This window comes from Poecilia reticulata, chromosome 4, assembly GCF_904066995.2.
Source record: "Poecilia reticulata chromosome 4, P_reticulata-male-v2, whole genome shotgun sequence".
NCBI lineage: Eukaryota > Metazoa > Chordata > Actinopteri > Cyprinodontiformes > Poeciliidae > Poecilia > Poecilia reticulata.
In genome coordinates, this window is record NC_088833.1 from 6412457 (window position 1) to 6433715 (window position 21259).

The window sequence follows — 21259 nt, forward strand, 5'->3', positions numbered from 1 at the left end:
GTACAGGCTGCTGTAACCATGAGTGACTTTCTGGAAAGTCTGATGGACAATAACCTTTAGCGCTTATTAGTCACTAAAGAACTAGATAATCATGGATGAAAATAAAAAAAACTTTTTAAACAAAATCATAATCACATTGTATTAGGAAATAATATATATTTTTTAAACAAAACATTGGCACCACATTAATTTCCATCCCTAAAACTGTTGTAACTGAATCCTTTTGAAATCTTCACTTTTAAGGCTGATGGGAATGTTTAGGAACTTTTGATTAATAATCCAGCAGAGCTGACCAAAGTACTGCACACCATCACCATAACATCAAAAAAGCAAACAATACAAATACAAATACAATGTCAATAACTGTAAAAGCCAACACTTCAGACTGAGTTAAAAGCCATTGAGAAGAAGCAAAGACTTGAAAACGTGAAGAGACTGAATTTGTCTGATATGAAAATGTAAACCATTCCACAGCTTCGGGGAAGCAACTGAGAGGGAGCAGTCGCCTCTCAACTTCCTCTTCATTTTCAGGACGACTAACAACAACTGATCTGCTGACTAAGAGCGAGTTGGGGAACATAAGGCTGAAGCAGGTCAGACAGATACCATGGTGCATGGTCATAAAAAACATTTGAAAACAAACAGAAGGATTTTAAAATCTATTCGAAAACATCTAAAACATACTGAAAGCTGGAGAGGTGAAGCTAAAACAGAAGCAATATTCTCTTGCCTTTAAAACCAACTGGAATCTAGAAAGTGTCCTGCGACTGAGGCGACCAACAGTAATCTAAACACCTTATATTAACATTTCAAAGTGGTGCAAAGAAAGAAAGGCTTTATTCTGGATAGTTGTCTCAGGTAACCTGTGTATCACATTTAAGACTACAATCCAGCCTTACACAGAGGTACTGATAGAGTGAGTCCAGGTCAACATTAGGTTTTGAACCGTTGCTCGGCCCAAACAACAAAACCTCAGTTTTTTATTGGAACTGTGTGCTTTTGTCATGTTTCCTGGTAGTTTTCATAAATTCATAAACTGAGGAATTTATTTCCAAAAATAAATTTGGGAATTCAGGGTTCCGGTTTCTGCGACATCTGGGAAGGAGAGGAGTGATTGAAACAGCAAAACAGGTGTTTAGTTAATTCTTTGTAATGATGAAGGAAAGTGGGCTCTCGCTTCCAGGATTGGAAGCCGACACTGAGGAGGGGAGAGGATCCAGGAAGTGCTTGGCAGACAGTGGAGTTTGATGAGGATTATTGTTCCAGGAGGATTCTGAGACCCAGATGGTGTTGAGCAGAGGGTGTTGGAGTACAGGCAGGCAGATGACAGCCAAAGACAACAGAGCCGTTATGGAGACCGTGGAATGAACAAACATCGGACAATGACTGACTCGAAGGTTTCTGGAGGAAAAATCTGGAGTTTGGTGAGAGAACACAGCAGCGACTTCACCCTGGGAGGTACAGAGTGTACGACGAATGAGTCAAAGAAAGGTAAGCTAGGAGACTTTCAGACTTAATAACTTTCTTAAAAATACTCAAGGTTAACCTCTACCAGAAAGGTTCGCCATCAGTGAGTCTGGCATGAAACAAAGCATTAAACTTTAGCAAAACATCTTCTGCATTGAGGAAGATCTGTTTCTCTCCCAGAAAATCTAGAAAAAAAGGGCTTGGTATCGTCCACTCTTTAAAATACAACAAACCAAAACATAAATCTAAGCTACTTACATATGATTCATCAGACTCAACATCACAGATCTTCTGTAATCTATATGGTGGTGGAAAGTTAAACTACTGTTCATTTTGCGTCACATCAAGATCACAAATATCCTCCCGGGTAACAAACCCATTGACAAACTGAAAATATTAGTAGCTGTCTCTGCATTCGATGAGTACTTTTTAAAGTTAAATAGAAAAACATTGATTCACATTAATAAAATTTGGCAGTATACAGCTTTGATTTGACTGATAAAATAATATTTAAGCACACATTCTTTTTTGAAGGTACGTTTTAGTCTCTAGACTAAAAGATTTGGCGCCCCGGACATGAGTTTGACACATGGTTTAGAATAACATCCCCAAATATTTGGTGAAAAAGAATCAAATTCCCTGACAGCAGGCAACTGAATTGGGAAGATCCAGTCAGAAAATAGCTGAGATTCCTGCACAATAAGAAAAATAACCAAAAATGACTCCATAGGGAGGCGGGATAATAGATTCTGGACAAGTTACCATGGCGATCTCTGGAAGAATACTTAAAAGTAGCTTTACAGACCATAAATCATAAGACTGGAGACAATTACTGTATAACACATACATTCTCTGGGAGCGATATCACTTCATTAATACCGTTTCTTCATTTGGGTGGGATTTATTGAACGTTGTTTGAAAATATTAAAGCAATATGTTCATATATAGATGTGAAAAAGCATTATTTTAATTGAATGCAAAGAGCATTCATAACAAACAGAAGGATTTTATCACTTAGATTCAGTCAGAGATCCTGCTGATAAATAAAGTTGGGTTATATCCAGGCAATTTGTCTGTTCTGACTCAGTGTGAATCAATTAGAGTTCTACTTTAAATGACCTGGCATCACAATTCACCGGGAGCCTTTACTGGAGAGGGCTGAAAAAATAACAAGGTCGAGTATCACTTTTAACACGATGTTAAAATAGCATTGTGATTGATGTGGAGAGGAAAATCTGAGCGGGTCGCTAACGGTAAGCTCTTCCGGATCCAGAATATGTCCCCGTAAAACCCCCTTTGAGCCCATCAGCATGGGCACAGAATGACAGTTGACTGTCACCCAGTAAAATCTGATATCCGTGCCATCCAAAATGGCCACGCATAGTAAACACATGCCATGTGTGTGGTGAGTATTCTGACACCAAATCAAAAATAGACCCTGATGCCCAGAGATGCATACACTGCTGCTCGTTTGTCTCTACAATATAATCATGACAGGTGTGGGGCTTCAAACACTGAAGATGCCGTCTGGAAGGAAACTTGCTCGTTCATGAAATACTGCAGCAGTTCTGCAGACCTACGGCAGCAGGTCAGTGGCTTTCACGTGATTTTCAATGCATGTCAGAGTCACAGGAGTTCATACTGTGTTATAGCTCAGTGACTGAACAGTGATTTAGTTTGTTTCACCAGTGTGTTAAGAGTAATATTACTGTTATTACAAAGTAGAGAAAGTGATGAAAAATGAGTTTTTATCACATTCTCTAGATGTTTAGGTTTTGGCTTTAGTTTATTTTTGATCATTAATTTATTTGCCCTTCTGCTTCCTGCATATTTTTTATTTTTCCCTTTAGATTTTTTTAAAAAATCCTCAAGTGTTTGTGTTTTTATTTCTTCAGTTTATTTTTTTGAAACATTTTCTGGGGCCATTATTGCCATTTAGGTTTTACTGTATGCTGTTCATCGTGTCCATTGTTATCCATAGTATTTTTTTTTTTTGCCAGGAATTTATTAATTCCTTAACATTTGTTTCTTAGTAATTTATGTTTCTTACATTTACTTTTCTCCTTTGGCTTCCTCTCTTGTGTTTCCTTTGTGTTGTGCTCATATTGTTGTCACTCTGCTCCTTCTACCAAGTTTTTTTTCTTTGCTCATCAGCTTAATTGCAGCCACCTTGTGTCCAGCCTGCTTGTCTTCCTCTCTCACCTGTTTTCTGCAGTATTTAAGACTCTTACTTTCAATAATTCTCCTGTCTTGCTTGTTGGGTTTTGTTTTGCTGGTTTTTGGCCTGTTGCATGTATAAATTTTCTTTTATTTAATAAATTGTGCTGTGTATCTTTTTTTTCCAAATGTACTCAGTGGGATTATATTTCAATAATGAGGGATTTTATGTGACATCCACATAAAGTAGCTCAGAACAACGAAGCAGTATTTGCAGCACCACGGAGAAGTAAGCATACCCAGTGAACTTTCTTAACTTTTCTTACTTACAGCCACACATAGTGTTTATTTGTAATTATGTGATAGACCAGTGTAAAGTGGAAGAAATCTAATATATATATCACTTTCCTTCAAGAAAGTGAATGTGATGCGTTTTCAACTTTTGCATATGTTTGTATTTTGTCCTCTTTGATGTTCTAAAATAAAATTTAGACCAATTAATTTAGTAGGAATCTAGTTAGTGTCACTATCTTACCAGGTCCCTCTTGAAAAAGAGATTTTCAATCAAAACAATTTTTTTTATATTTATAGTTTCAGTTAACAGTCATGTGAAGGCCTCAAATATTCTTCTTCTTTTTTTTCTTAAAGAATATTAGTGGAGAAATGGCATAACAATGACCAATGGACACAGCAAACAGGTGAAAGATGAAATTGTGATAAGGTTTACATAAAAACAAAAACATTTTTGTCCCCCAATCAACCAGTAATAGTCTAGACCTAAATCCATTGGACAATCTGTGGTAAAATATGCCCATTTATAACATCCAGTCAGAATTAGAGCTGCTTTGCAAAGAAGAGATTCGTCTCAAGACGAATCTCAGATGGACATATACTTTCAGTTTTACATGATCATATATATATTAGATTTCTTCCACTTTACACTCTGGTCTATCACATAATTACAAATAAACACTGTGTGTGGCTGTAAGTAAGAAAAGTTAAGAAAGTTCACTGGGTATGCTTACTTCTCCGTGGTGCTGCAAATACTCTCCAAGGCACATACTTTCTTTTTTTTTTTGTATTCATGTCAAATTCCTCCTCAAAAAATAACAATCAAACCTTACAAGGTCGGCACAGGTTTTTGTTTTAACTCTCCTCCTCCTCAGTCTCTCAGTGTCATCTCTCCATGTTTGTTTCTGCCTCCTCTGTTTCTGAGTAACTTGCTCAAACTTTTAGTTGTGGGGAAATTTCTTTTCAGTTCCTTGCCTCCACATTGTTGTTTTGGATACATGAAGGACACAGAAACAGAGACTTGATGAGTTCATCATGGATCTCTTTCATCTGATTCTTTTGTCCACACATTTTCTCGACAAGACACTCATGAAGACCAGGAACTGAAACAACAGCTCTGTCATTTTTTCAGGTTTATTGTGACATTTTAAGCAGCTGCAGCAGCTCATGGATGTTTTCAGGGTTGGACATTTACTTTCTATTGCCTCAATGCTTTGTTTGAGTTACTGACATCACACCAAGTGATTCAGCCTGTCTGCAAATACTGGATTTTTGTGTGTCTTTAAAGTACTCTTGTTTTAGAATTTTAAAGTTTTACATTTTTAAAACAATATGAGTTTGAGGATTCATTGTTTTTCTTTTTCTTTTGCATTCAGACAGCTTTCAGTTTTAGATGTAATTATGTAAGTCTCTGTCATACACAGTTATTTCCAAAGACAAACAGAACTCTTTTTTAGATGAGACTGCAGCAGAATCAACTCTACTTTGATTTGCATCGTTCCCTCTGCCACTCCAGACACTTTGAGTTTTACTTCAAGTGTCACAGCAAACAGCATGATTATTAATCTCTATTGTATTATTTTACATTGAACATGTCATCAGATTGTAGTCACAGGTTTTAATGAGGGCTTAGTTACATTTTCATTTGGCAGATGGGTTTCAGCCATTAACATAGCCGTACAAAATAGAAATGCTTAAAAGCACCACAGATGGTAAGCAGTAATTACAGCTGAAACGAGAAGTTTGCATGCATTGTACAAAACAAAAAGAAAAACGATTCTTGCAGTCTGATATTGATACTAGATCACACAAAACATTTCTTGTTTTCGGACAGTTGGGATGACCACATTAAATTATTTCTATTTACTACAGTTTTTCCAAAGTTTTTTCCAATTTACCAAAAGCTGTTCACTGCAGTTTGCTGGAATTTTAGCTCACGTCCTCCTGGCAGAACTGAGTCGGGCTTGTTGGCCCAAACACACTTATTCAGACCCGCCCACATTCTTAAAATTTCTTTGAGATTAGGGGCTGTATATGTTTCAGATCATGGATGCCTGTAATGAAGCCACTTTCACCACATTGAGTGACATTCCCACATGTCTAAGCAAATTTTTGTAGTTCAGTATAACAAGAACACTGTGGCTACTAACTATGGGGTCCTTTTTTATGCTTCTGGTTCTCCTTGTTGGGTTTCTTGGCCTTAGCTGTTTGCTTTATTGGATTGGTCTCTTGCTCTCATGTCTTCTCTTCACATTTTGAAGCTAAATTTTCAACCTGGTTATGATGCAGTAGTGTGATTTTGAACAGGAGTTTATTTAGTGTTGTTTTATGAAGTAAATATGCTCAGTTTTATATTAGGGGACAGACTTTTATGATTATTTATGAACAGACATTGATCAGACATGAATGTTTTGTGTTGAAGTTTCCTTTTAAATTCATAAGTTTTTTTTTGTCTTCTCGGTTGTGAGTTATCAGCTCCATCCTTCATATACTGAGTATCATAAACATCTAACCTAACTTTTTTTTCTGTATACTCAAAGAACGTAATTCCTTTAGGTAATATGTTTCAATAAGTGTTCTGGGAAGGAAGGCAGGACCCAATTTGCAGTTTTGGGAAAATTGGACTTCTGGCAGAAAAAAAAGAAATCACCATTTTGTTTCCTCTTTATTATACCATTCTTTCCGTTTTATTGTTTTGTGTTTCTGTCAATTCATTTCAAATGGTTCTTGTTCCTCTCATTCTAAAACATCCACTCTCTACCTGTAGATGCATTTGTTGTGTTGTGTAGTTTGTGTTTCCTTCACCTTATTTTTTGATAAGGCACACAGTCTATACCAGGAACACACACTTACCTGCTTAGACGACTAAGCAGGTAAAAATCACTGCTAAACTGATGGATTATAAAATAACTAAAGGTTACCTATTGCTTAAGGCTGAAGCAATTTATAGTTAGAGCAGCTTTTATTCTAAGCAGGAAATGAAATACAAGACAAAAGTCAGTTTTAATAATGTAGAATTTCCCTGAAAACCAAACTTCCCAGAAGCCAAACAGGTGATGGACTCTAAACTGTAGATAGAACACATTAAAGTAGGGATGACTCAAGCACTGAGTTACTTTTGCAACAGTAGAGGCAGAGAAAAAAGCCTAAAAGTCAAGAGTGACTGTTTTTGGGTTGGGGGCAATATTATAAAAATGAGAATGAAACCAATTTCACCTGCTCAATGGGTCCCAAACTGACGGTTTCCAACCTGCTGTGAAGATGCTGGAAGACATTAAAGCTCAGATGACTGCAACCCAGAACCACCTGTGTCTGTGTGTGTGTAGGTGTGTGTGTGTGCGTGGGTGTGTGCGTGTGTGTGTGTGTGTGTGTGTGTGTGCGTGGGCATGTGCGTGTGTGTGTGTGTGTGTGTGTGTGTGTGTGTGTGTGTGTGTGTGTGTGTGTGCGTGCGTGCGTGCGTGCGTGCGTGCGTGCGTGCGTGTGTGGGTGTAATATCCCCTGCTGCTTGGATAATGTAAGCTGCTTTCTAGGACCTAGAAGCAAAAGTGCATCAACCAAAACCAGTTTCATCATCACAGAGCTGTGGATGGTACATGTACAGTTAAAACCAGAGGTTTACATGCACTGTGAAAGGATACATGACTTTTTCACACTGTCTGATGTGAAATCAAAATAAACTTTTAAACTTTTAATGTTTTACAAACACATTTTCTATTTGCTAACTGCCGGAATAATGACAGGGATACTTTTTTTTAAGGTAATTTTTATTACTTTCTTCAAAGTCAAAAGTTTAACTGAACCTCATTAGTATTTGGTACCATTTCCTTAAGTTGTATGAAACGTTTTGGGTTTCCTTCCAGAAGCTTCTCACAATAGTTGTCAGAAATTTTGGCCCATTCATCCTGACAGAACTGGTGTACCTGAGCAATGTTTGTAAGTCCCCTCATTCGCATAATGTTTGGTAGGATTGAAATCAGGTGTTTTGTGACAGCCACTCCAAAACATTGACTTTTCTATCATTGAGCCACTTTGTAACCATTTTGGTATTCAGTTCTAGCATTTGGGTCATTGTCCATTTGGAAGACTCATTTTTGCTCAAGCTTTTACTTCCTGGTTGATATGTTAAGTTGTTGCAGATGTAAACAGTTTAATGGGGGAGCAGTGTTATGATGGTGTGCAGAAGGCAAAGTGTCGGAAAGAGTAGACGTTTCTTAAAGAGACAGAGACCAATTTTAAGGTCTAAATTGTGAAGTCAAATTTCTTCTAGGGATGGATACAACATTTTATAAAAATTGAAGTTAAGAAAAGTACTTAATTGTTCTAGAATCATAGCTTCTTTCTTCATATGTTTGGGAAGTTAAGACTCCATGACATCTGAGAAAATCTTGTTAGCTTCTGCTTGTCTTTTTCAAAAGTACATTTTCTGTTATGAGAAATGTTTATGTTATTCTGTCTATTCTTTCATACTTTGCTGCTGCTCCATCTATCTGTTGCTCTTTCTTCAGTGGTGGTCCTACTTTTTTACACTCATGTATACAAGACTTGATGTCAACTCTGCAATCAAATACAGATTCATTCAATACATTGAAATACTATTGAAAAGTCCATTTATTTTTAAGAGAAACATATTATGTGGATTATACACAGATGGATGTCTGAAAGCCTTTATTTCTGTTTATTCAGAAGTGTTTACATTTAGTTACAGAAAAACATGACATTTAAAATTTGAAAAATACTTCAGACCAGCAACAAAATAAATCTATTTAATACCTGCTTAATGTCCATTTTCAAAAGGTACTTTTAGTCTGACAAACAAATCTCATTCAGACATATATTTTAATTTATTGAATATGACTGTAAATGTAGAAACTTGATTTAATATTTAAGATATGTACCCTGCAGCCAATGTGCGTGTATTAAGTATCATTTCAACTTTATTCGTGGCCACACACAAAAATGCTGCACTTTTAATTTCAGTGTAATATGTCATGTTGTAACTCACAGATGGCACAATTGATTTAGCGAACAAATGTGAAAATATCCATTTGGTCTATCTTATAGAAGGGTTTATGATAGACCAAATTAACTTTCAAGTGTTATCTGAAAATTACATCAGAATACAGTTTACCACTTTAAATTCAGAGTAGAAATAATTAGAAATCAACATATAAAAGAATAAACAAACTTTCTAAAAACATTTGTTGGAATTATAAATTTCTGAGTCTGAAAATTCAAGCAGCAGAAATTAAATAAGCCACATAAACCTTTTTCAATTTAAAATGCAGCTGCGAATGCTACTTGGAGTGGCAATATCAATATATAATCTCATTTTCAATTATTTGCTTGTCTTTATTGTCTTGGTTGAAAAGGGACATTTCACCAGGTTTAACACAATAAAATCTGGTGACGCACAAGCTTTGCACTGTGTCACCTCCTATTTCTTTTCCCCCAACAGGCTTCAACTCCTTTCAGTGGTGTTCTTTCATGGGAAAAAAACCCAACAAAAATGATATGCACTTTTTCATAATCTTGCTTGTCCCTCAGAGGATGACATCTAATCTGCTTAGTGCAGAATAAGTGACAGAGAAGCTGGATGTGTCAGCATGTGTGGGTGAGTAAACCAGAGGTGGGCACCAAGCCTGTGGGAAAGAGTGCGGTTTTATTAGTGGCTCAATCAGGCTGTGATGAAACGGTTGCAGCAGTGCAGGGTGCAAGGTGAGAGTATATATGGTTCTGCTCTGTCGAAACAACAGAATGATGGGCTGGGAGGGCTGCAAGACAGAGAACCGAGTCACACAGCATTAGAGAAATCACACCATCCCCCCTCAGGCCCTTTGCTGTGGTGTGTAAATTCTCCTGGTGTCCCAGCCAGAATTATCCACAAAAATCTGGAAGAAATTTGTTTTTCACAAAACACACAGAAGAATCCTAACGACACGGCTCTTAGTATCCTCTAGATCGGTGTTTATGTCCTCTCATGAATGCTTCATCTAATACCACTCGTAAACTGAATTATTTGCAGACATGTCCTTCATTCCTGTGAGATCTGAATGTTGTTCTCACTGCTACCCTCTCTACAAACACAGTGTGTGGACACGTTACTTTTGCTGTTCTATCTCATTAAAAAAAATTCTGTGCTGTTCCAACTTAGTTGCAACACAGAAAAATCTTCTTATTGTCCTCTTTGTTATCAAAAGATGCAAAGGAACCCTAAATCCTTCTTAAATGAGTGTCTTTATGCAGTGCTATTAATCCTTACTGTAAAACTATAGATTAATGTGCTTTCTATAATGCAGGAGTAAATGTTTTTCATAGTATCTTCTTTGAGTTTGTTGAATTTCAGTGTCTTTAAAAATAATTTGCATTTAGACATAAATGAATTATTGCTGCAGTTCAGGTCTTCTGTGTGTGACTCTGAAATTTGTTGGGACATTTCATCTCTTCTCTGCTGATCTTAGGTTAACTGATTGTCATTGAATAACATTTGCAAATTTAATAATAGAGTTTGAAATGTAGGTTGTAGTGCAGTTGTGGATGTACAAGGCAGAGTACATATTATTGGGGGACAGCAGTAAGATGTGATTACACAGACTGACATAGTGACATTTATTTGGGAGGGAATCTTTGACCCAGAGAAAAAAATATGCACCGTTTGTCAACCAGCCTATTTATACTGCTGTAGTCGAAGGCTGAGCTAAAAGCAACATCCAGTATCCCAGCATGTTGGTGTTGGTTTTTCTGGGAGACTGAGAGTTGCTTGTAGTGGTACAGAGATGGTATCATATGTACATGTAATGGTTTTGGTTAAAACCAGAAGAAATGCAGGTTCCAATTTGTGTCAACACCAGCCTCCAGAAGAGGCTCATCCTTTAAGTGGTCACCCTGCGGAACACCATCTGGCACAGCTGCCTTATTACTGTTGAAGATGTGAAATATTTGCTCAACCTGGTAGGACTGGAGAGTGAATATTCAATGGTTGTAGTGCTGCTCTTTCATCCTCAAACTAGGCAAAGAATACTTTGCCTGGCAAAGAACATTAACCATACAATTGCACAACTTGAAATTCAGAAAATAAATCTGATTAACGTGAACAGGTCAATTTAGAACACATTTTTTGGTAGGATGAGGTGGTTTTTCAGAAATATTGAAAGCGATTTATTTCAGAAAACTGCAATAGAATCACTTTTTTTTTCTAATCACACAAGTCACATGATCAACAACCAGATGTAGTAGTAGAAGAATTTTTAAAATATGCTTTTCAGACAATGTGCAGCTGGCTCCACCAGAGCTCTCACAGCATCACACAGGTCATAAAGTTGTCTGTCATTTGAGCGAGTTGAATCCGAAGGTCTTCTATACAATCGTCAACTTACAGGTTCCACAAACCACTGCATATGCAGCCGCTCCTCAGCATGGAGGGTTTGTAAATCCAACACCTGAATAAGTTGTCAGCGTCTCCTCTGACGACTGATAGATACTGAGTGCTAGAGCAATGGCTGAATTATAAATATACCTAATGTAACTGTTTGTTAGTCACCACCATGATTTTTGATGACTTATTCACGTGATTTTAATTTCATTTCTTATTTAATGGAAACATCGCTAAAGCAATTGTTTGTTTCTTTTACATTAGCATGTAGACAATGTAGACAAAGATTTGAGCACATTTATAGCGGAGATCCAGGTTTCTACTTTGATCCTTTCATGTAGGCAGTTACATTGAGCTTAACTGCAGGGTACCTTGACTCATGCACTCAATTTTCATTTGCTTTGTTGCCATTTTTAAATTTATCTTGTCTCTTGTCTGATGGTAATTTCTGACAATGCATTTAATATAGGACCTTTGGAATTGCATTCAGCGTTGGTTACATTTCTTGACATGATTCAGCATAAGTCTGTCAGCGGCATCAGGCAAAGCACTGTGCTGATGTTTTAAAGAGTTGCCAGTTGAACTTTTGGCACAAAACTACAAAGCTTACACCTTTGCCTTTCACAGCCACAAAAAAAATATTAATTTGATTAAAAAAAAGAAAAAAAGAAAGATTTGCTTTTGTTTTAAATGTGTGTAAAAGCATAGGCTGCCAGGCTCACATAAAACACCATTGCATCTTTTAAATTTACACCATCAAGATGTGTTTTCTAGATGACAGCTCTGAACTGTTGACCTATTTCATATTATAGAAAATAGATGCATTAACCAGAACACTTAACTACAGCAAAAGCATTGAATTCCAGACGTAAGACGCTGCATTCCTGGATGCACATAGTTGGTCTCTGATCTGGTGAAATTGTCACATTGATTTTAGTCACTATGCAAAGCTTTCTGTTGTTGTGAACATGTTAACACATGCTAGTAGTTAGTGTGATTGCAAACAGAAGCTATTGCAATTGCTTTTCAAAGCACAAAAATGCATTCAAGCTGACCCAGGAAAACTGGGTGGCAATGTCAGTGTGGCAAATGAAAGCGACTTCTGCAGACAGACAAAGGTTAGTCTGAGAACGCTCATTCTCAGAGGAGAAACCAAATCCACACTTAGAAACAGAAGGTCCTGCTGTTGTCTCAAACTGACTTTTATTTCTTTAGGTTGGAAGTTGAAAGGCTTGGGAACCACGGATCTGTTATAATGATAATCACAATAAAAGACATTGTACTTTGTAGTTATAATGTAACAAAATGTGCAAATTCTGTTGAGATCTCAAAATTATGTCACAATTAGCATCTGTTAAATATTTATAAAATGCTTTGGAATACTGCGTACAAGATGTGACGCAGGCAGGAAAATAACAAATCAATAGCAGTCTCGTAAACAAATAATTAGTGTTGTAAACAGTTCTGCTGCGTATTCCGGCCTTTTCCTCCTGCTGACTGTATCATGCATCCTCTGAAATATGAGATCTAGCAAAACAATCCCATCATTTAACATCAGCAGAACAGTGTGTGCAGACTTCTGTGTGGTTATTATGAAAGACATTTAGGAGCTACATGTGGAGTTTTGTTTTTTCCGTTCTCAAATTTTTTGTATTTATCAACTTATCTACAGGTCACACTTCAAAAACAGTTTACATATGGATGAACCCACATTACCAGTTGACCCAAAATATAATTTTTGGTAAATATTAAAGAAATAAAAACGCTAGAGTAACAAAACATTTTTATTTCTTACTATCTATATTTGAATTTAAATTACATACAAAATTAACCTGAATGCGGTGGGACTGTCTAAAAATAAGAGAATGTCAAAATCGCATCCCAGCAGAGCCTTTGAAAGGAGATGACATCATCACGCCTTAGTGTTGTCATTCAAGCTTGAGATCATGATCTCAGTGTGTGGATGATGTCAGTGTGTAAGTCCCTCTGTAGGTGTTTCCTCTCCATCTTGTGCTTTAATTATTCAACAGTTGACTCTCCTATTTGAGTCATGGCTCATTTACTTTTATTTTAGACACGGACTACTCAGCAGTCCAGTCATTTTGATGTTGAAAAGGGAAAAGCAGTATGTGACCAAGGAAAAAGGAGCCTCTGAAAGCACAGAGTGTCATTTCTACTGACTATTTTAAACAATTAATAAAAGAAATGTGTTTAATTTGAGACAAATTCTAAAGTAATGAGCTGTGGTTGCTGATGCGTATCATATGGTGTAACTAATGAGAGTTTACTAAACTGTTTGAATAAACCAGTTTGAGTTACTTAAAATGGTAATTCCAACACAGCAGTGAAAACAGCGGTTTCTAAAGAGATGGATAAAGACAATATTTTAGCTGCTTTATTGTTTGAACCTCAAAACATTATTAAGTTTCATACGAAATGTGGAATAAGATGAAAACATTTTTTGTGTTCTGAAACATCTCTCAGAAAACTGATGATTAAATTTTGATTCGAAACGATGAGGTCATTCTGTTCACAGGTTGGAATGATGTCAGCAGGGAGGAGAGTCTCCTCAATTTAAGCTCCGGCTTCTGTTGCAGCACTGTCTTTGCTTTGCTCACACTGGTCAGTGAACCTGAAAATTTGACCTAAGTTCAAAATGTATGTAGCAGGATGCAAGTCTGAAATCTCTCCTCTTTTAATGTTGTGAGGTGAAATGACTGCAAAAGAGGAAGATTTTACAGCTCGTGTATAATTTCATGTGGACAGATTTCTAAAATGTACCATCCTTGCTTTTCAGTAATGATAATTATCCAGTTATCCATTTTGTATGCCAGCCTAATCCTGTTGTGGGTTGGCTGGTGGCCATGTTCAGCAATCACCAGGTGAGACGTGGGGTGAATGTAGCTTACACCTTTGCCTTCCACAGCCACAAAAAATATTAATTTGATAAAAAAAAAGAAGAAAGATTCTTCCCTGACATTTGCTTTTGTTTTAAATGTGTTTAAAAGCAGAGGCTGCCAGGCTCTGCTGTCACTGCAGTTTTCAGTCAGTAGAGGGATGTGGGGGCACTGAAAACAGATGAGGCAAATCTATTCAAATAAAGACAAGCGGGTTGGAAAATGGATGTGATGCCCCTCGTTGTGAGGCAGACAGATTAAATCCACTTGCAAATGACTCTCCTCCCCTTCACTGAGGCACACAATGACGCATTCTTTTCTACGTCATTTGGTCAGATAGTGACTGCAGTCACTATTTCATTCTGACACACACACCCAGATTAAACACACATACAAAGATCTTGGCTCACTTTCAAATCATAAAAATGATAATTATTAAAATGTTTCACTTTAGTTCTTTACTTTGTAAATCCCCTTTATGAAATCCTCAAAAGAGTCAATTGTATGCAAACCATGTTGTTGTGTAGCTCTACAAACATCTGCTAGAGTCTAATAAAACCCAACAATGAATCTAAAAAAATAATCACTTGGTACATTCCCAAAAGTTTCAGTTCTTGGATATTATGAATAATATTGGGAAATACAAAAAAAAAAAGAAATTGCATATCTCCAGAAGTCATTGGGTGAGAGACGGTGTACAGACAACTGATTGTTGTCAGAAAATTGTTTGTATTGCACAGTCCATGCTCTCAAACAACTACAACAACAACAACAACAAAACACAGAGATCCGGTTCTGCATGTGTTTGTATAAGCGCCAAGTTTTCACCGTCAGAAGAAAATAAATGCAGAGAGAATATAAGACGTGATAGGAACCTTGATGGATGTAGCATCACAGTAGCCACCAGACTACTTTTCAACACACTCATGCTGCGGCACCACCTCTTTAGAAATGCATGTAGAACTTTAAGGGACAAAATGAAATCAATAAATACATCATTAATCAATTAAATGTACCATGAAGTAAGTAAATGTCTATAAATGTTTAAATGCTTCATTTAACCCTCCTGCAGTCCCAGATCGACACTCAGGAAAAGTGAGGCAGATAGGAAGGTGACAGGATTGTCCCATTATTACAGCAGTTTCCAATACCATAAAATTTAAATAAATGAAAACTTGTAAAAGTGCACGCATGGTCAGTTTGAATCCCAGCAATCAAATAAAGGTTTCACAAATTACAAACTGAGTGCCAAATATTCTGCAATTAGTGTAGAATGATCTAATCCAGGTTTGAAAAATCCATGATGTTGCAGTTTTTAAACTAGTGTTTCTTAAAGATGCCTTTCAGCCATATTTTTGCAGATTGGAAGCTACAAATAGAAGCCTCAGGTTCAGGGGATGCATTGTGATTAATAACAAAAACTGACCCAAGCCACAGACTGACATGATGAATCAAGAGATCACTTATAGAACCATAAAAAACCCTCCAAAAAACCAAAACAAAAAACCCATAATATTCCCCTTATTCTAAGTAATTTAAAGACAGATGCTTTCTTGCGATTTGATTCAAATTAAGCACATCTTTCATAGAGAGAGAGATGCTTGATAGTTCGGAGTCCTCCCAAGAAATATACTGTGCTCGGTTTATGCACATCCCATAAAATTCGTGTAATTTCGGAGGCTTCCTGAACGCACCACGGCATGACAGGATCCCCTCTCGCTCTTCCTCCTCCCCTCAGTGCTCCAATCTTCAGTCCCTCTACAAAACAAGCAGCATCTGCTGTGGTACCTTTTCTCGCACTGAGCTCCTTGTCAGTCAGCGGGGCGTGAGCTGTGGCAGCAGCGCGGCGGATTTAACTCACCCGGCTGATCTTGGCAAAAGGAAAACCTTCATGAAGCTTCCCGGCAATTAAAGACGTAAGAACCCGGACTATTTAACATGTAATTACAGTTTGAGTGTAATCTTTCTCCCTGCTGTTTCTGTACCCACACTCTTCATTTTTTCGTCCGTTTTTTTTTTTAACTTCACACTGCGTGCACAAATCTCAGTGCATTTTTTTTGTATTACATACTTATATTTACGTGTTTATTAGTATTGGTGAATTTCATGAATCCTATTGTTTGAGCTCTCACTTTTGAGTCTGTTTGTAATATGTGCTTTGGAATTGGGGGACAAATAAAGTCATTTGAAGTTATATTTTATGGAATTTAAAAATTCGTTGAACTTTTCGGTATATTTCAACATTTTTATGCTGCTTTATTGTGCCAAATCAGCCCAGCCTATCGGTTTAACTTCCTTTTCGATTTTGTTTGTGTGAAAGTCAGAATTCCCCCTGATTTCGTCTTGTTCCATGTGAAATGAATCAGCGGACTGTCAAAAAGCTCATTCTAGGTGCCAGGCGTCAGAGAGACTCGGAATGGCAGCACACACCAGGGGGGCAGAGCCTCTTGTGAAACTGGAGAATAGTTACTGTTTTGGTTGTAAAAAGCATGTTGCCCTGTAATTGTTACGGAGGAGAAAATTAACTGTGCATTGTTTTGTGACAACTGCGCAGCTGGATCTGCCACACGCTGCATTTGAAACCGCATGTGATCAGCAGCAGTGCGTGGTCTGCAATAGTTGGATGCACACAGATGCTTTTCTTTAAACACAGTGACAGAGCCTTCAACTTGCAGAGGAAACTGTGTCATAACAGCACTTCCCCAACACACATTTATGTACTCAGACATACCTGTAACCATAAGCTGGTTGCCTGCATCTGCATAGGCAGCTTTGTTCTACATTGAAGGAGACTTAATTGCCTTGTTCTCTTTAATAAACAAGGGTTGAATCTGGTATCAAAGTAGAGTGGTTACTTTGAGATAAGAACCTGTGCTTGTATTCAACCTGTGCTTGTATTGGACTTTTCAACCGGTGTGTAAATGTGAATGGGTGTGTGCTTGTATTTTATTTCTAAACAACTATCTGACTCAACGATTGCAGCTTCAACCGTCATGAATAAATGCAGATCTTTATCTAATGTGGAGCTCTGCACAAAGAGAGGGTTTACTGAGATGAAAGGATAAAATCAACACGCTCCTTTCTGTTGTGATATGACTTGTTGATAATGTGACTCAATAGTTAGTCATAGGTGGAGAAAACTAATAAAGGATTGTCTTCCTGTTTCATAAACTAAGCACATCACTTTGAACATTCCATTTTTTTTGGTAAGAACAGCATCTGACCAAAGTTACAATTTCTATATTTCTCTGTTTCTATATTTTGTCCCCAACCTATGTATGGGGATACAAAAATATCCTCATACATAGCTTATGTTTAACTAAGCTTTATTTGTTTTTTTTTGTTGTTGTTTTTTTGTGTTTGTATTTTTTTGTTTTTTGTTTTACATCTTAAAAAGTAGCATTGAAATAAATGCTGCTGTTATATTCATTTATATATGAAAAGTGGTAGCAATAAACCTTTTGACTGTTTTCTGTCATTGGTACTATGTCACCAACGTATGAAGGCTCGGTGGGAGCACCCTCAATTTTGTTGTGCCTCCAAAATAACAAAAGAAAAAAATAATAGTAGTAATAATCTATAATATCAACAACGACTATTGCATTCTAACAGAGTGTCAAAGCTTGTACATCATCTCTCTTAAAAAGCTGTTTTTCTTATTACTCACATACGTTTCTTAATCAAATATATACACTAAATTCAATCTGCAGTTATGTCCCAGAAATGATATTCTGTTACTTAATTAAGACACAGTGGTATTTGATCTGTTTGGCAGGAATTTTGTACTCCTGTTTTTGCCGTGACTCTTACTGTGATCAGATTAAACCTGTGTAGGAAGTGTTGAAAATCAAATTCCAATCTCAACAGTGTGAGAAAGTTTACCAGTCTGTTTCAGGATGAGTCATATGGATTATGATGTTTACGTAAGCCTCTGAGTAGATTCCTGCACAAGTTCAAAGCAAAATTCATAGGAAAAGTCAATAAACCATTTGGAGGCACCCAAACGTTTACATATCAGAACAATATGGGTTGGAAATACTTTAAAAATTTGCTCCAGACCTAACTGTCTGCTGGCTACACATTGATCTATGTAAATTGTCTCTATAAGGCGAAGCTTGTTACCCTAATTAAGTTCCCATCTTTTATGTTCTGACAAGCTGTGGACATGTCTAAGAGCTCTGTAATCTGTTGTCTAAAAATAGCCAAAGTAGAGTGCAACTGCAAACCTGCTAAGATATGAGCATCCACCTAACCTGACAGGGTGTGCAAGGAAATTATTAATCAGTAGTGCATCCAGGAGTCCAGTAGAGATCCTTAGCTCAGACTGAAGAATCTGTGAAAGGTTCTACATAAAGTTTACGCACTTGCTTAGTTTCCCCAGCCAGGACAGGAAATCTGGACAGAGTTTATAGGAGGATCAATAGAACAGGGCAATGTTGGAAAATAGCTTGTTATAGACAGGGGTGGAGGTTCTCTTTCCCCAAACTAAAAGCCAGAGCTATGATGAAACCGTATAAATCAAAGCATTTTCACACCGTGGCCCAGTCAAAGACCTTCTAGTGAGTCCAGTTTTGAATCTGGCATCCAACCTGACTGAATGTGAGCAGTTTTACAAACTGCTGTAAAAAAATGACATCTTTCAGAAGTTCAAAGGTTGAGACATAACCCATAGCTGTAATTGTAAAGGATTTCTTCATATTTTTATTTCTAAAAACAAAATGGAAAACCATGATGTAATGTGAAAAAATGTAATGCGTTTGGCACAACCGCTTAAACTTGCATTGAATTGTGTTATTTTCACACAATTCAAAATAATTGTACATACACGTACTTGTGTATGTGGAAGTTTTTCTCAATTAATACTTTTTATGCAGAATGTTTAGCAGAAATTAACGCTATGACATCAGAAATTAGAGCCCTGCTGGTTCTCTGCTTTGAATGCTTGAGATGTGGCACAGACATGATCAAAAATCCAGATTTTCTGTGGCAACATTGACCAGAAAGATTACGTGTTTCTCATTTCCGGTCCTCAGAAACCATTTGCCTGACTGTTCTAGGCGTGTCTCTTCAACAAACACACCTGAGTTGAATAAGTGGGTGGTTAACAGGCTTCTTGGTAGCATGTACAGAAAATGATGCAATCATTTGAATGGGATGTTCTGGATTGATGCTCTGATCACTAGATTACACTCTTTCCTACAAAGTTATGGCACTTGAAATATAAACTTGAAAAAACCATGACAGGTACGAACATGCTGTCTTCACTTCTGAACAGAACACATATTTTTCTGCAGCATATTTGAATGCCGATAAGTTGACCAGACACATTTTAATTTGGGGGAAAAAAATAAGAATTCACATTCTTAAAGCCATAAAGCGTCACATTCCAAAATTACAGCTCATCCACTCAGCCAACTCTTTCCTGCTCCAACTTCTTCATGATGCTGTGTTTTCTTTTAGCCACGTCAAGATACCAAGTTTTCATTTACGATCAACGTTAATAATAAGCTGTTGGCTCAACATTATCCATCTTGTCATAACAACACAGTGAAATTCAGAGGTCTACAAAAAAACAAAACATGCAAGCTGTGTCTCAGTTGGTGGTCCTTACAATGAACAAGACTTGTCTTAAATGCTGTAATTTCAAAGTTTACTGAAGTGTTGTGATAAGTTCCTTCCATGCGGCACCATGAGCTGAACATGCTAGGCAGGCATCTCTTCAGCTGAAGAAGAAACATAACTGAATCTGTTTTGAAGTCTTGTGATACTTTCCTCATAAAGGAAGTTGAATTGTAAAGACTGCTGTGAATTTTTTTTTTTTTTTTTGTGGTCAGCATTGATTTCTAAATGTACCGAAGTCTGAAGATGACTGAACTTGGCATCGTCTTTTTTGGCACCGGAACACAGAGGAATCTTACACTGCCTGTATTACTGCCTGTATTAGCAGGAGTTTACAAGCATATACTTGACGTAAAATGAATCATTACAATACCTGAAAAAATGCAGGCTTCCTGGTACAACGTTGATCACAGTGCCACACCTGTTTGTCTGTTTTACTGTTAAGGATTGCTTTTAGTAACTGTTCCAGCTTGTGTGTGTCTTTCCAGGACTTGGTCCGTAATGTTGACAGTCCTGGTCCACGTTCTCCTGATGCTGCTTGGTGAGTTTCCAGTTTGCAGTGTTATGTTGTTGGATGTTTTCTTAAATCTTATTTGTGTTTTTTGAATGAAGAACTCTGCTCTTATATGTGGAGTACAGAAGTCAGAACCAGCATTCACCATTTTTAAGATTTCATCTTATATTGAAACACTGTGTCTAAAATAACCATGTGTTTTTTTGCATTCAGTCACATCAGAACCCTTAGTAACAGGGTCCTACCTCTGCTACATCTTATAATGATTTGGTCTTATGGTTAAAGTTCGGTAAGAGACTGGATTTTACCAATCATTCATTGTCAGGTAAAATAGAACAACTGGATTCTTGGGGTTATGTTGCACCATTTTTCATCTGCATTATTTTCTTATCAAATGAATCATGTTTTACGTCTTAAATTCTTCAAACTTGGCTGTTTGAAGAATTTAAGACGTTCTTCAAACAGCCAAGTGACAAACTATGGCATCCTCTTTACATGCTTTGTGTCTTTCTAAGATATTTGGATGCATGGATTTTAATAGCAACTGGGGGGGGGGGGTGAAGCACCATAAATACTCTCAAAGCTGAATAAAAGACCTAAACTCATAAGAAGTTAAATTGTTGTAAAGAGTCAAATTGAAGCAGGTTAATGGCTGAAAACATAAACGTGTTAGAATGGCCTAGTCAAAGTCCAGATTTGAATCCACTTGGGAATGAGTGAGAGACTGGGGAAAAAAAACCCCAAAAAAACCTCTTCACAGATTTCCTCTGTTCAGTCTGACTGAATTTGGGCTTTTTTGTAAAGAAGAACGGACAATAATTTAATTCTCCAGATGTGCAAAACTACCTGATAACTAAATGGATGTGCTAACATACATAATAAACTGAACTTTAAAAAAATTTATTATACCTTTTCATACCATGAAAAATTGAAGAATCAACCTGA

At 37.0% G+C, this 21259-nt stretch overlaps 1 protein-coding gene across 3 annotated transcripts in view; it reads left to right on the forward strand.

Moving 5' to 3' along the window:
• Nucleotides 1-2386: 2386 nt before the first annotated feature.
• lepr (leptin receptor) overlaps nt 2387-21259 on the forward strand; it is a 40988-nt gene continuing 22115 nt past the window's right edge. Inside the window, exons 1-2 of one of the 3 annotated variants that reach the window (XM_081606089.1) lie at nt 2387-3055; nt 20289-20341. In XM_081606089.1, coding sequence (XP_081462215.1) covers nt 20302-20341 — 40 coding nt within the window. In that variant the 5' untranslated portion in view covers nt 2387-3055; nt 20289-20301. Of the gene's footprint in view, nt 3056-15917; nt 16098-20288; nt 20342-21259 lie in introns of those variants that run through there. The other 2 variants (XM_081606090.1, XM_081606088.1) reach the window with 2 other exon arrangements.